The sequence below is a fragment of the Mus caroli genome, chromosome 13 (genome assembly GCF_900094665.2).
Source record: "Mus caroli chromosome 13, CAROLI_EIJ_v1.1, whole genome shotgun sequence".
NCBI classification, from domain to species: Eukaryota; Metazoa; Chordata; class Mammalia; order Rodentia; family Muridae; genus Mus; species Mus caroli.
Window position 1 is genome coordinate 49925187 of NC_034582.1, and position 11813 is coordinate 49936999.

General features: G+C 43.0%; 1 protein-coding gene across 1 annotated transcript in view; it reads left to right on the plus strand.

Annotated features, from left to right (window-relative positions):
• Positions 1 to 1229: 1229 nt before the first annotated feature.
• The window catches only part of Simc1 (SUMO interacting motifs containing 1), a 44180-nt gene continuing 33596 nt past the window's right edge, over positions 1230 to 11813 (plus strand). The window contains exon 1 of the mRNA XM_021180176.2: positions 1230 to 1450. Within this exon, the coding sequence (XP_021035835.1) occupies positions 1322 to 1450 (129 nt within the window). The 5' untranslated portion in view covers positions 1230 to 1321. The remainder of the gene's footprint in view (positions 1451 to 11813) is intronic.

Consider the following 11813-nt stretch of genomic DNA (forward strand, 5'->3'; position numbering starts at 1 on the left):
CACCAGACTGTAAGCAATATCAGTATCACCTAGAAACCTGAGAGAAATACCAATTTGGGGTTCACTCCCAAAACTCAGTTTCTCAGTCAGAAACACTGGTGTGTAGTCCTGCAAACTTTATTATACACTCTCTGGCTGATTCAGAAGTTCACTAAAGATTAGAAAACACTGGATCACACGCTGCTTAGACAGCACACAACAGCTATCCCTCTAGGAACTCCCCCCTTTTTGTTAAAGACATTTTATTATTCTATTTTTTGAAGTTACTTGAGCATAAGCAGCAGGGTTTTGTCAGTATTGCACATTTTTAAAATAGCCATGGGCCCTATTTTGATTTAATGTCCCTACCCTTCAACAAAACAACCAAAGAATTCACTACTTACCAATATTCTCCTCTGATGGGGATGCAATTTTATCCCTATATTTTCTGTTTGCTCACAGCATTGAGTCTATGGGCACTCTGGGACCTCATAGCTCTCTGTATGTGCTTTTTCTGTGGTTTCTGTCAACTAGGAACTCAACAAACTCTTACATCTGACAGTTTAAATTCCTGCGACACATATTGTTGGTGAAACTGCAAATCGGTACAACTTAAGACAATTTGGTACCATTTGTCAAAATAACAATAAAAACATAGATTTGATCCAATAATCCTGCTTCTGGGAATGTATCCCACGGATTTACCTGCACACACACAAGTGTGGGTATCTCTCCCTAATCTCAGCCAGAAGCCCCAGTCAATAAAACCCTAGGTTCAGGTTACCCTTCTCAGCCCCTCAGGGCTTCTTTAACCCGAACACGTCATTGCTCCTTCTGCCAGGTGCAGGCTCCACTACCGGGTCAATTAAATGCGCTATCAGGGGCTCCATCAGCTCACTCCAGTCCTCACACCTGCAGCCAGGGGCTCGTCCCCAGCACCGCCCACTGTGATCCGTTGAGAGCCGCGGCGGACAACCTCTCAACCTCAGCGTTTTTCAAGCCCGCCGACCACGCGGCCCAGCCTCTCAGTTCTCTCCCTCCCTTTCCCTCTCTTCCAACTCTCTCCTTCTCTGAGGGAAAGGGAGCCGGGCTCCTCCAGGGTTCTGTGACACTGCCCTGACCCGGGCGCGCGGCTGCCCCCGAGATGGGCGGGGCTCGGAGCCGGACCGGTCCTCTGGAGGCGGGGCGCGGTGGGGGCGGGGCAATGGAGGGGGCGGGGCCGGCGGGGTACTAACCCCGGTGTCGCCGACGCCTTCGCTGCAGTCGCTTCAGCAGCTGGAACCGGAGTTGGAGTCGCCGGGGCCGCTCGCCGCTCGCGCGTGGCTCCGCCGGGCCGGTAGCCATGGAGGACTTTATCGTGATCTCCGACGACAGTGGCTCCGAGAGCTCGGCCGGGACCCGCTCGGGCAGGACGCGGAGGCTGCGCCGGGCCCTGTCTCGGACCCCCGGCGCGTTGCCCCGCCGAACCGTGGTGAGTGAATCCACTGCCGCTCGCCACGCCCGACGGGAGCCGAGCGTCGCCCCCTCGGGGCCTCAGCGTTGCGACCCTGGCTCCCCGCCGCCGTGTCTTCCCGCCTTTGGCGGCCTCGGGCCTCGAGGAGCGCGGTGGCGCCGCTGGCAAGGCAGGCCTCGGGCTGGCCAGCGCTGAGCCCTACAGGGTTGTGCTGTGGAGCCGGCCGAGCACATGGGCGACACACTGAGCACCAGTGCGAGCTGCCAAGCGGTGGCCGGCGGTGGCCTCCGGCCCGAGCTGGCTCCAGAGCTTTGGCAGCGGGAGGAGTGGGGGGTCCTGGCCAGGCCGCAGCCGCCACCCGGACCTCGAGGCGGGCGCGCGGGAGCGCGTAATTGTTTGGCTTGTGATGGGCACAGATGTGTGCAAGGAGGTAACAGGAGCCCCGGCTGCGAGCGAGGGAAGCGCCGCCCTTGGCATGGTGGCGGCTGCGCTGCAGGGCCTAGTTTTCCAGCTAGGGCCCCGATTTTTGAGTTGTGGAGAAGGACAGTTTATTTTGCTTTGCAGATGCGAATCACATACAAAGCCAGGGGGCGGGGCACTCCCACCTTTGTTTTTCCTCCAGGTTCTTTATCTTTGTCCCTGCTCCTGAAATGATGGAATAAAAATATCTGTGGTCTCTGCCTTTCTAGAACTCTCCACAGAAATTTAGTGACCTGACCCCACCATGATCCACATGCTGTAGCTTCAATTAGTCAAGGGATCCTTCTCTGTTCTTCCTAATATGTGTCCTAAATCAATGTCAGCTACTCTATAGGCATGTAAATCACTTTTTGAGTGCTCATTCATTCTAAGTTGCCTTTGGGAAGTTGGAGGGTCTTCCTACACCCAAAGGTAGGTGTCTTAGGATTACTGTTGCTGTGATGAAACACCATGACCCAAAGCAACTTGGAGAGAAATTGGTTTAGTTTACACTTCGCTGTTCATACTAAAGAAGTCAGGACAAGAATTCAAGCAGGGCAGGAATTTGGGTGCAGAGGCCATATGGTGAAGTGATGCTTTCTACCGGCTTGCCACCTCTGGCTTGCTTAACCTGCTTTCTCACAGAAACCAGGACCACTAGCCCAGGGGTGGCTCCACCCACAATAGGCTGGGTCTTCTCACCACAGTCACTAGTTAAGGAAATGCCCTACAGACTTGTTTACAGCTGGATCTTAGGATATAAATTTTCGATTGAGATTCCTTTCTCTCAGATCACAAGTTGATGTAAAACTAGCCGGCACAATATGTGTTCTCTCTCTTAAGAGAGGAACTTAATTTTTGCATTCTTGTACTATCTAGCTTGTAAATATACCTTTATAGCTAGTTTATCTTTTTTCTTTTTTTCAAGACAGGGTTTCTCTGTGTAGCTCCGGCTGTCCTGGAACTCACTCTGTAGACCAGGCTGGCCTTGAACTCAGAAATCTGCCTGCCTCTGCCTCCCAAATGTTGGGATCAAAGGCATGAGTCACCACTGCTGGGCTGCTAGTTTATCTTTTAACAGTACCTTCATCCATATAATACGTTGGGTTGTACAACCATCATAGTTAATAAATTGTTTACTTCACTCTGATAGGAAACCTTGTTCTTGAGGTCCACAAACATCTTTGGAAAAGTGACTTTTCACCTCCTTGAATTATAAACATAATTTTAAGTAGAGATAAAAAAAAAGTTAGGGTTTTAAGCAATAACTTTACCATTTCCTTTGTCTGGAGAGCTACAGTTTGTATGTGTGTGTCTCTCTCTGTGTGTGTATTATTATAGAACAATTCCCCTATATGCACAAATGTATTTAAATGTCTAATTCTTTCCTAATGGGGTTGTACTTTTTTGTTGTTGTTGTTTTTTGAGGCAGGGTCTTGTGTAGTCCAGGCTAGCCAGATTTGCTGTGCAGCTAAGGATGACCCTGACTTCTTTTTTTTTTTTTTTAAAGATTTATTTATTATATGTAAGTACACTGTAGCTGTCTTCAGACACTCCAGAAGAGGGCGCCAGATCTTGTTACAGATGGTTGTGAGCCACCATGTGGTTGCTGGGATTTGAACTCTGGACCTTCGGAAGAGCAGTCAGTGCTCTTACCCACTGAGCCATCTCACCAGCCCGACCCTGACTTCTGACTCCCCGTCCACCGCCTGAGTATTGAGATTACAGTTGTACTTGATTTATGGGGTGCTGGGGATCAAACCAAGGGCCTCAAGGCAGGCATACAATCTGAGATGTATCCCCAACTATGAGATTGTAGTAACTTCTAAAGATCTCTTAATAATTTAGGTGTTTAAATTAAACACCTCTACCATATTTAGATTATAGACAATTTTGTTGAGATTGCTGTTCCATGTATATAGTAAGTATCCTGGCACATGGTAGTTTATCAATTTCATGTTCTGACATTAAAAAAAAAATGATTCAGCTGAGCCTGTTTGCTCTTGCTAGTGAAGACAGTGATGGGACTGTCTGTAGAATGAGTTCCTTACAATGGAATATGTGCTACCCCAGTTTTTAATTGGGTTTTCTTGATAGCTTTTTTTTTTTTTTAGTTCTTTATATGTTGTGGATGTGTAGACTTCTATCAGATATGTAGTTGTTAAAAATCTTTTCCTGCCAGGCCGTGGTGGCATATACCTTTTATTCCAGTGCTTGGAGGCAGAGGCAGCTGGATCTCTTAAGTTCAAGGCCAGCCTGTTGTACAGCCATCCAAGAATACACAGAAATCCTGCCAGCACTAAAAATGTTCTGTTCAAAAAGTCTCATCCTGTGCCAAGAAATTCAAGGCACTTCTCTTCTCTTCTCTTAAATTCAGTATATCTGGTTTTCTGTTGAGATCTTCAATCCATTTGGAGTTGACTTTTGTGCACGGTTGTAAATGGGAATGGATCTATTTGCATTCTTCTACATGTAGCCGGCCAGTTTGACCAGCACCATACATATATTGATGTCTTTTTCCTAGTATATATTTCTAGCTTCTTTATCAAAAGTCGGGTGTCCTTAGGTGCCTGGACTTATGTCTGGGTCTTTGATTCTATTCCATTGATCAACTTGTGTCTATTTTTGTGCTAATGTCTTGTGGATTTTAGTACTATAGCTCTATAGCACAACTTGAAATTGGAAATAGTGGGACCTCCGGCAGTTCTTTTACTGTTTGGGAATTGTTTTAGCTATCCTGGGTTTTTCTGTTTTCTCCATACAAAAAAAGGAGATTGACCTTTCAAGAATTGTGTCAGGGGCTGGAGAGATGACTCAGCAGTTAAGAGCACTGACTGCTCTTCCGGAGGTCCCGAGTTCAATTCCCAGCAACCACATGGTGGCTCACAACTATCTGTAATGGGATCCAATGCCCTCTTCTGGTGTGTCTGAAGATAGCAACAGTGTACTCATATACATAAAATAAATAAACCTAAAAAAAAATTGTGTTAGGTTTTGATGGGAATTGCATTGAATCTGTAGATTACTTTTGCCGTTAATCCTGCTGATCCATGAGCGTGGGAGATCTTTCCATCCTCTAATATCTTCTAAGATCTGCCAGAGTTGGGGGCCACTTCCCTGGATGGAGGTGACTGCAGGTTTCCAGAGAATGCCTGCTGGAGTTGGGGGCTTGGATAAAGCAAAGAGTGGTGGGAGGGGGAAATCTGTGTGATCCACAGGAAAGGGGGGATGGGGAGGGCCACCCCAGGTATAACTACCTCACCTAGGGATGAGACTGGAGGACTGGATTCAGAGAAGGAGAGGTAAAGATCTGCCATTAACTAAATTTTTTTGTTTTTCTTTGTTTTTGAGTCAGGGTTTCTCTGTATAATAGTCCTGGCTGTTCTGGAACTCACCTTGTAGACCAGGCTGGCCTGAAACTCACAGAAATCCTCCTGCCTCTGCCTCTGCCTCTGCCTCCTAATTGCTTGGACTAAAGGTGTGCACCACTACCACCTGGCTCCAAAAATTTTTCTTCCTGGCCTTTTTTTGTTATGTTATGTTTTTAATATACTAAATGAGCTCATCAGAAAATTGGAAACCAGTGACAGAGCGAACAGCGAAGTTCAAGACAGATCAATAGAAATCACTAAGTTCACAATTAGTGCAGGGAGATTAAGTAAAACTCAGTAACTACATAGTGATCTAGGGTACTGTGAAGCAATCCAAAATATGTGAAATGGAATACTAAAGAACAGGAATAGATTAGACACCTTAAAAAAAAAAAAACGCTGATAAAATTTATCAGATTTGACTAGGGTGGTGGTTAATTTACAGATCCAAAAAGGGGGGAAAAATAAGACATATGGAAGAATAAACAATGAAAACTCATTTTGTATCTATACAGAGAAAGATTTCGTTACAGGTAAAAATCCGTGTTTAATTGATAAAACACTTTATGTAACTGGGGATGAGGCTTGGGGCCTGGATTTGGAGGCAAGGGAGACGTAAAGATCTGCCAGTGCTAAGAACTCTATGCTTATACCCTCCAAGAATAAAAGCAAAATAAAGACATCTTAAAAAATAAACAGAACTTTTCACTAGTACCCCTGCATTACAGGATATTTAGGCTAAAAAGAAATGACTTCAAGTGGAAATACATATTTTCACAAAGAAATGAAGAGCTCAGAAATTCTAAATATATGCTTAAAAGTTAACACTTTTTTTTATTAGATATTTTCTTTATATACATTTCAAATGCTATCCGAAAGTTCCCTATACTCTCCCTCTGCCCTGCTCCCCTACTCACCCACTCCCACTTCTTGGCCCTGGCGTTCCCCTGTATTGGGGCATAGAAAGTTTGCAATACCAAGGGGCCTCTCTTCCCAGTGATAGCTGACTAGGCCATCTTCTGCTATATATGCAGCTAGAGATACGAGCTCTGGGAGTACTGGTTAGTTCATATTGTTGTTCCACCTATAGGTTTGCAGACCCCTTCAAAAGCTAACACTTTTAAGAAATAGGGGCTGGAGAGATGGCTCAGTGGACCTGAGTTCAATTTCTAGCACCCACACAGAAGCTCACTAACATCTGTAACCCTAATGCTGGTGGATCTGGGGGCACCAGGACAAAACATACTGACAAAACAGCCATACACATTAAATATATGTATATGTATGTATGTATGTATGCCTATATATGTATTTATGTGTGTGTGCATGTATGTATATGTGTGATATACATATATGTGTGTGTGTATATATATATATATATATCAGCAGTTGAGAGCACTGGTTGCTCTTCCAGCCAGATGACCCAGGTTCAATTCCCGCACCCACATGGCAACTCCCAGCTCTCTGTAACTCCAGTTCTAGGGGATTTGACACCATCACACAGGCATGAATGCAGGTAAAACATCAATGCACACTACAAAGAAAGAAAAAAAGAAAAGAATTAGTTTCTTTAACAATAACTTGCTTGAAAAATGTAGTAGTAAAATATCCGTATTTATTGCAAGAGGGGTGAGACAGGATTGCCACAAATTTGAGGCTAGCTTTGGCAATAAAACCTGTCTCAAAAAAACCAAAAGCACAGGCTGGCAAGATGGCTCAGCGGTTAAGAACACTGACTGGTCTTCCGAAGGTCCAGAGTTCAAATCCCAGCAACCACATGGTGGCTTACAACCATCCGTAATGAAATCTGATGCCCTCTTCTGGTGTGTCTGAAGACAGCTACAGTGTACTTACATATGATAAATAAATACATATTTAAAAAACAACAAAAAACCAAAAACACACAAAACAAAACAAAAAGAACAGAAGTAGGGTAATGTGGGGGTCTCTTATGACCTTCATAGGCAACCCATAGACTAGCTGTGGGAGGCAAGAAGGCAGTTGAGTGTAACATGACTCCATAGCCAGTGTTGACTGAGACTTTCAGAGTCTAACCCAACATGGTTTATTTAAACACAGCACAGGCTGGTGCAAACCATTTTTGTGATGACTATCTGAATCCAAGCATTTCTGATTCTCTGAGGAACAAAGTAAACTAAATACAGATCAGACCTGACTACATCAAAACTATAAGGCACATGTGATATCTCCCATAAAGATCGAGACTATAGATTGACTGAGAAACGTGCATGAGAAGGATCTGAAAGAAGGTCCAGTGATGGAAAGTCCTTGGCCACACAGATTGCAAAGGTGACCTGGGCTAGAAAGCACATCCACTCCAGCCTTCTGGGTAAAAAACAGGTTTTGCCTGCCTTCCTTTGAAGGAACAATCTTTTGTGCTTAACACTCGAGATTCCCCTACTGCATGTCTGAGCACAAGGACCTCCCTGCCAACTACAGAGTAAAAAGTTGAGGAGCTTACACTTATACACTTAAACATATAATTCATTTTATCACTGTTTAAAATATCACAAAAAAATGGGTGAGGAACAAGGTAAACAATATTTTTTAGGGTTCCTGTATTTTTACCCTAAGTTATCCTTTTTTTTTTTTTCTAAGCATAGTAGCACATACTGAATTTCTAAACTCTAATCCCAAGATCAGTCACTGAAAATACATTTAAAAGATGCTTGCCAGCCTGGAGAGATACCTCAGCAGTTAAGAGCACTGACTACTCTTCTAAAGGTCCTGAGTTCAATTCCCAGCAACCATGTGGTGGCTCACAACCATCTGTAATGGGATCTGATGCTGCCTTCTGCTGTGTCTGAAGATAGTAACAGTATACTTCTATATATAAATCTTAAAAAAAAAAAAAAATTGTAAAAACCAGGATTTGTTTTTTTTTAATGTATGCCTAGAAAAGAAGAATTCAAAAGAGAAAGTTAGAAAAATCAAAAAGTGATCATAGTCACAGCAAGTAAAAGAAAGCAGAAACAAACATAAAAGTTCTTGAGAAATTTGTCACATTTGGGGATACATCATGTGATAAGAAATAGACTAGTGAGTATCAGGCTTATACTAAAGAACCTTGACTCTTGGTAAGGCATTTGACTTTAATTCTGGAGTTTGTGTCAAACTGATGATAGTTGAAAATGAAGGTTGACATGGTAATTCGTATGTGTGTTTATGTGTATGGGGGGTGGGGCTGGGAATTGAATCCAGGGCCTTTTCCAACTAGGCAATTACTCTGCCACTTAGCTAGACCCTCAACCTGGTGATGTTGCATTTTAGCAGTTGGCTATGTGACATGAGTTAAACTCAAACTTTGGAGTAGACTTTCAACTCTGTATGTTCACCTGACTGTTTAGTGTCATCAAAGGCACTGATGTTGCCTGTCTTTTTCCTAGAAACTGAGGCTTTCAGTTTTGCCAGATAGTTCCTATTCTAGCACTAGATACATACCAGATTTTTACTTGACCCATTCAGAACTCTGTGTTCGAAACTGTTGACATTAGTGACCATGACATCTATTAAGAGAATCAGCACTAAAGCAGAAACAACTATTTGGAAGGAAGAAGGGTAACCAACAAGGAACAGGGAAGGTGAAGAAAGCAGTTCATGACCACCAAGGCAAACCAGAACAAAGTATAAGGATATGTATGAAAGTATAATAAAACACTTAACATGCTAACTAAAAGAACAGTTATAAAATTTAAAAAATAGAGAAATAGTATGCTGGTTATGGTGGCAACACCACTGCCAGACCGTAACATACCAATAATGATAGTAGCCAGCCAGGTGAGAAGAGACACATGGAAACCACCAGAGTGTTATTCCAGGCTCATGGAACAAAGGTTGGTGATGGTACCCATGGCTGGTCGATCAACCTACTGAGGAATGGGAACAAGGATTAGTGGTTTTCCATTAGTTAAAACTCAGACTGTTGCTTCTCTACTGCTTATTGTCTTACGGCTTAGATGGAATGTTAAGGCACAGGTGAAATGTTAAGGCCTGGGTAACTGTTACCTGTGTAGCCTGCCATTTTGTGCTGTTACTAATATAATAAGGAAACTTTCTCACATGCTGTTACTGCTATTATTAGGATGTTCTGTGCTTTGGTGTTCCCGGAAGGCAATCACAACAGAAGTCAGAACTGCTTTCTATAGTTAGCCACAATAAGCGTGGACCTGAACCAACCACCCAACAAATGGTATTTGCATTGATAAGCTGCCCCTAGGACGGACCACAACATAAGAGACACGTGCACCTATTTAGAATAAGACTTCCATTTTGAGTAGTGGTCAAGTAAAGTTTAAGTCCCCAAGACCTTCCTGGGAACTTCCTGGGACATATTTATGTGGGTAACTGAAATCCTTGTTGACAGTTAAGACATAAATGTAGCAAGCCTCCTGCCATAGTTGAATACCCCAACCAATGGGGAGCAGGATAAGTGAACAACAAGGGCATGCTCCTAAGGAAATCCCCTATCCCTAAATCTTGATTGGTGGAATAACTTGGCACAGATGTTTGTGGATTTTAGGCTTAACAGGATTTTAACTCATCACAGATCAGCTCCGGAATCTGGACCATGGCCCTGATTGATCAGTCCTGGTGCAAATGCTCAACAAATTGTCCCTGTCTGACTGAGACCAGAGTTCATGTGGTTTGAGAGGCGACTCCTGGACCCCAACATTGTTATAAAAACAATCTCTTTTTAAAAGCTGATTATAGGGCAGGTGTAGTGGTGTATGCCTATAATCCCTGAATTCAGGAGGCAGAGTCAAATCTTGGATCACACTGTGACCCCTGAAATTGTTTTATTTACTAAAGAGAGGGGAAAAAAAAAAAAAAAAAACCTGTTTCTAGTTATGGTGTGGCTCAACCCTAGCACATACCTTTAATCCAAGAGCTTTGGTTTATTGTAAACAAGATTAAATAAAGTCAACCCTCTGTCAAACAACCAGTTGACAGAGTGAACGTAGGGAAAAACTAAAAGAGTAAGGAAGTCAGGAGGGCAGATAGAGATTCACAGGAATAGAAGGGAGGACTATTCAGTTTGAGGATTTTTGACAGGGCGTGGAGAAGAACTTGCTTTTGGGACGTGAGTTATGGAAGAAGGTCACCTGGGTGCTTTCTCTGCCTCTCTGAGCTACCAGGCTTTCACCCCAGCATCTGGCTCCTGAGTCTTCATTGGGAAAATCAAATGATTGAGCTTTTGTTAAAAACATTTGGCACTCCAATGCGTGGCACGACCATAAGGACAAAGAAACCACATCAGCCGTGGACAAACTGAGAAGCCATCAGATTTGGTAAGTCACCTGGGAAGTCCTCAAGGAGAGAATTAAGGATGGGAACTAATACAAGGTGCTAGGACCCTGTATAGTTGACTTTAGATGGCTTGAAATAGAAGCAGAAAATGGAAATATAAATGACTTAACTGAGACTGACATAATGCTGTTTATAGTTACTATCAGTTTGGTAATTCATATTTTGTCCATAATAGCCATAGTTTTTGTGTTAAATATGAAAAGTGGATTGATAAAATACAAGCCTTAGAAAGTCTTACAAATTAAATAAGAAAAATACTCGGACACAAACAGAGGAATCTAGACAAGAACCTACCACGCCACCACATTAAAATGAAAGAGGGTGACCCAAGGTTGTTAAAAACCCAACCTTAGTTTATCCAGTAACTATACAAGACCTACCAGGAGTCACTAGGCACCCCTAAAGTTATGAAGAAGTTAAATAGATTTCTGTAGACAGATTTGAAAATATTTAAGGAAGCAATCATTTCATATGCTATGCATTTATCCTATATGAGGCTGATATATTCATGGGCAACTCAGAACAGAGCTGGTCCTCAGTTACAATGGTGGGCATGGTGAAAAGAGAAAGCTAGGACCATAGAACGACAAAATAGGGCTAGAGGTATTAATTTTTCCTAAGATCAGTTGCCAGGTGAAGATCAATATGCCGAGTTACAAAGGCAGCTTGAATTTGATAATCATACCCTGGCACTATGTCCTGCTTTAGCTCTAAATGCTTGGGGCAAGGTTGAAGAATCAGGAAAGAGATCTGAGTTATTTATTAAAATTATACAAGACCCAAAAGAAGCCTTCACTGAGTTTTTGGAAAGATTGACTTCAGCTGTAAATAGAATAGTATCAGATTCAGGAGTCAGACAAATATTAATCAAATCTTTGGCTTTTGAAAATGCTAATTCAGATTGCAAAAGGGTGATTAGACCTTTAAAGGCAAGATCAGCACCAATAGACTAACAGACTAGAAATATGGCTGATATTGAATCTCACATTTCTAAAAATTTTAAGAAAAATCAAAATACCAGATGCCTTAATTGTGGTAAGCAAGGTCATTTGAAAAGCAATTGTCACCATTGCATACACTAGCAAGCGTTTGCTGAAAGGACCCTGATATAGCTGTCTCTTGTAAGACTAGGCCGGGGCCTAGCAAACACAGAAGTGGATGCTCACAGTCAGCTATTGGATGGATCACAGGGCCCCCAATGGAGGAGCTAGAGAAAGTATCCA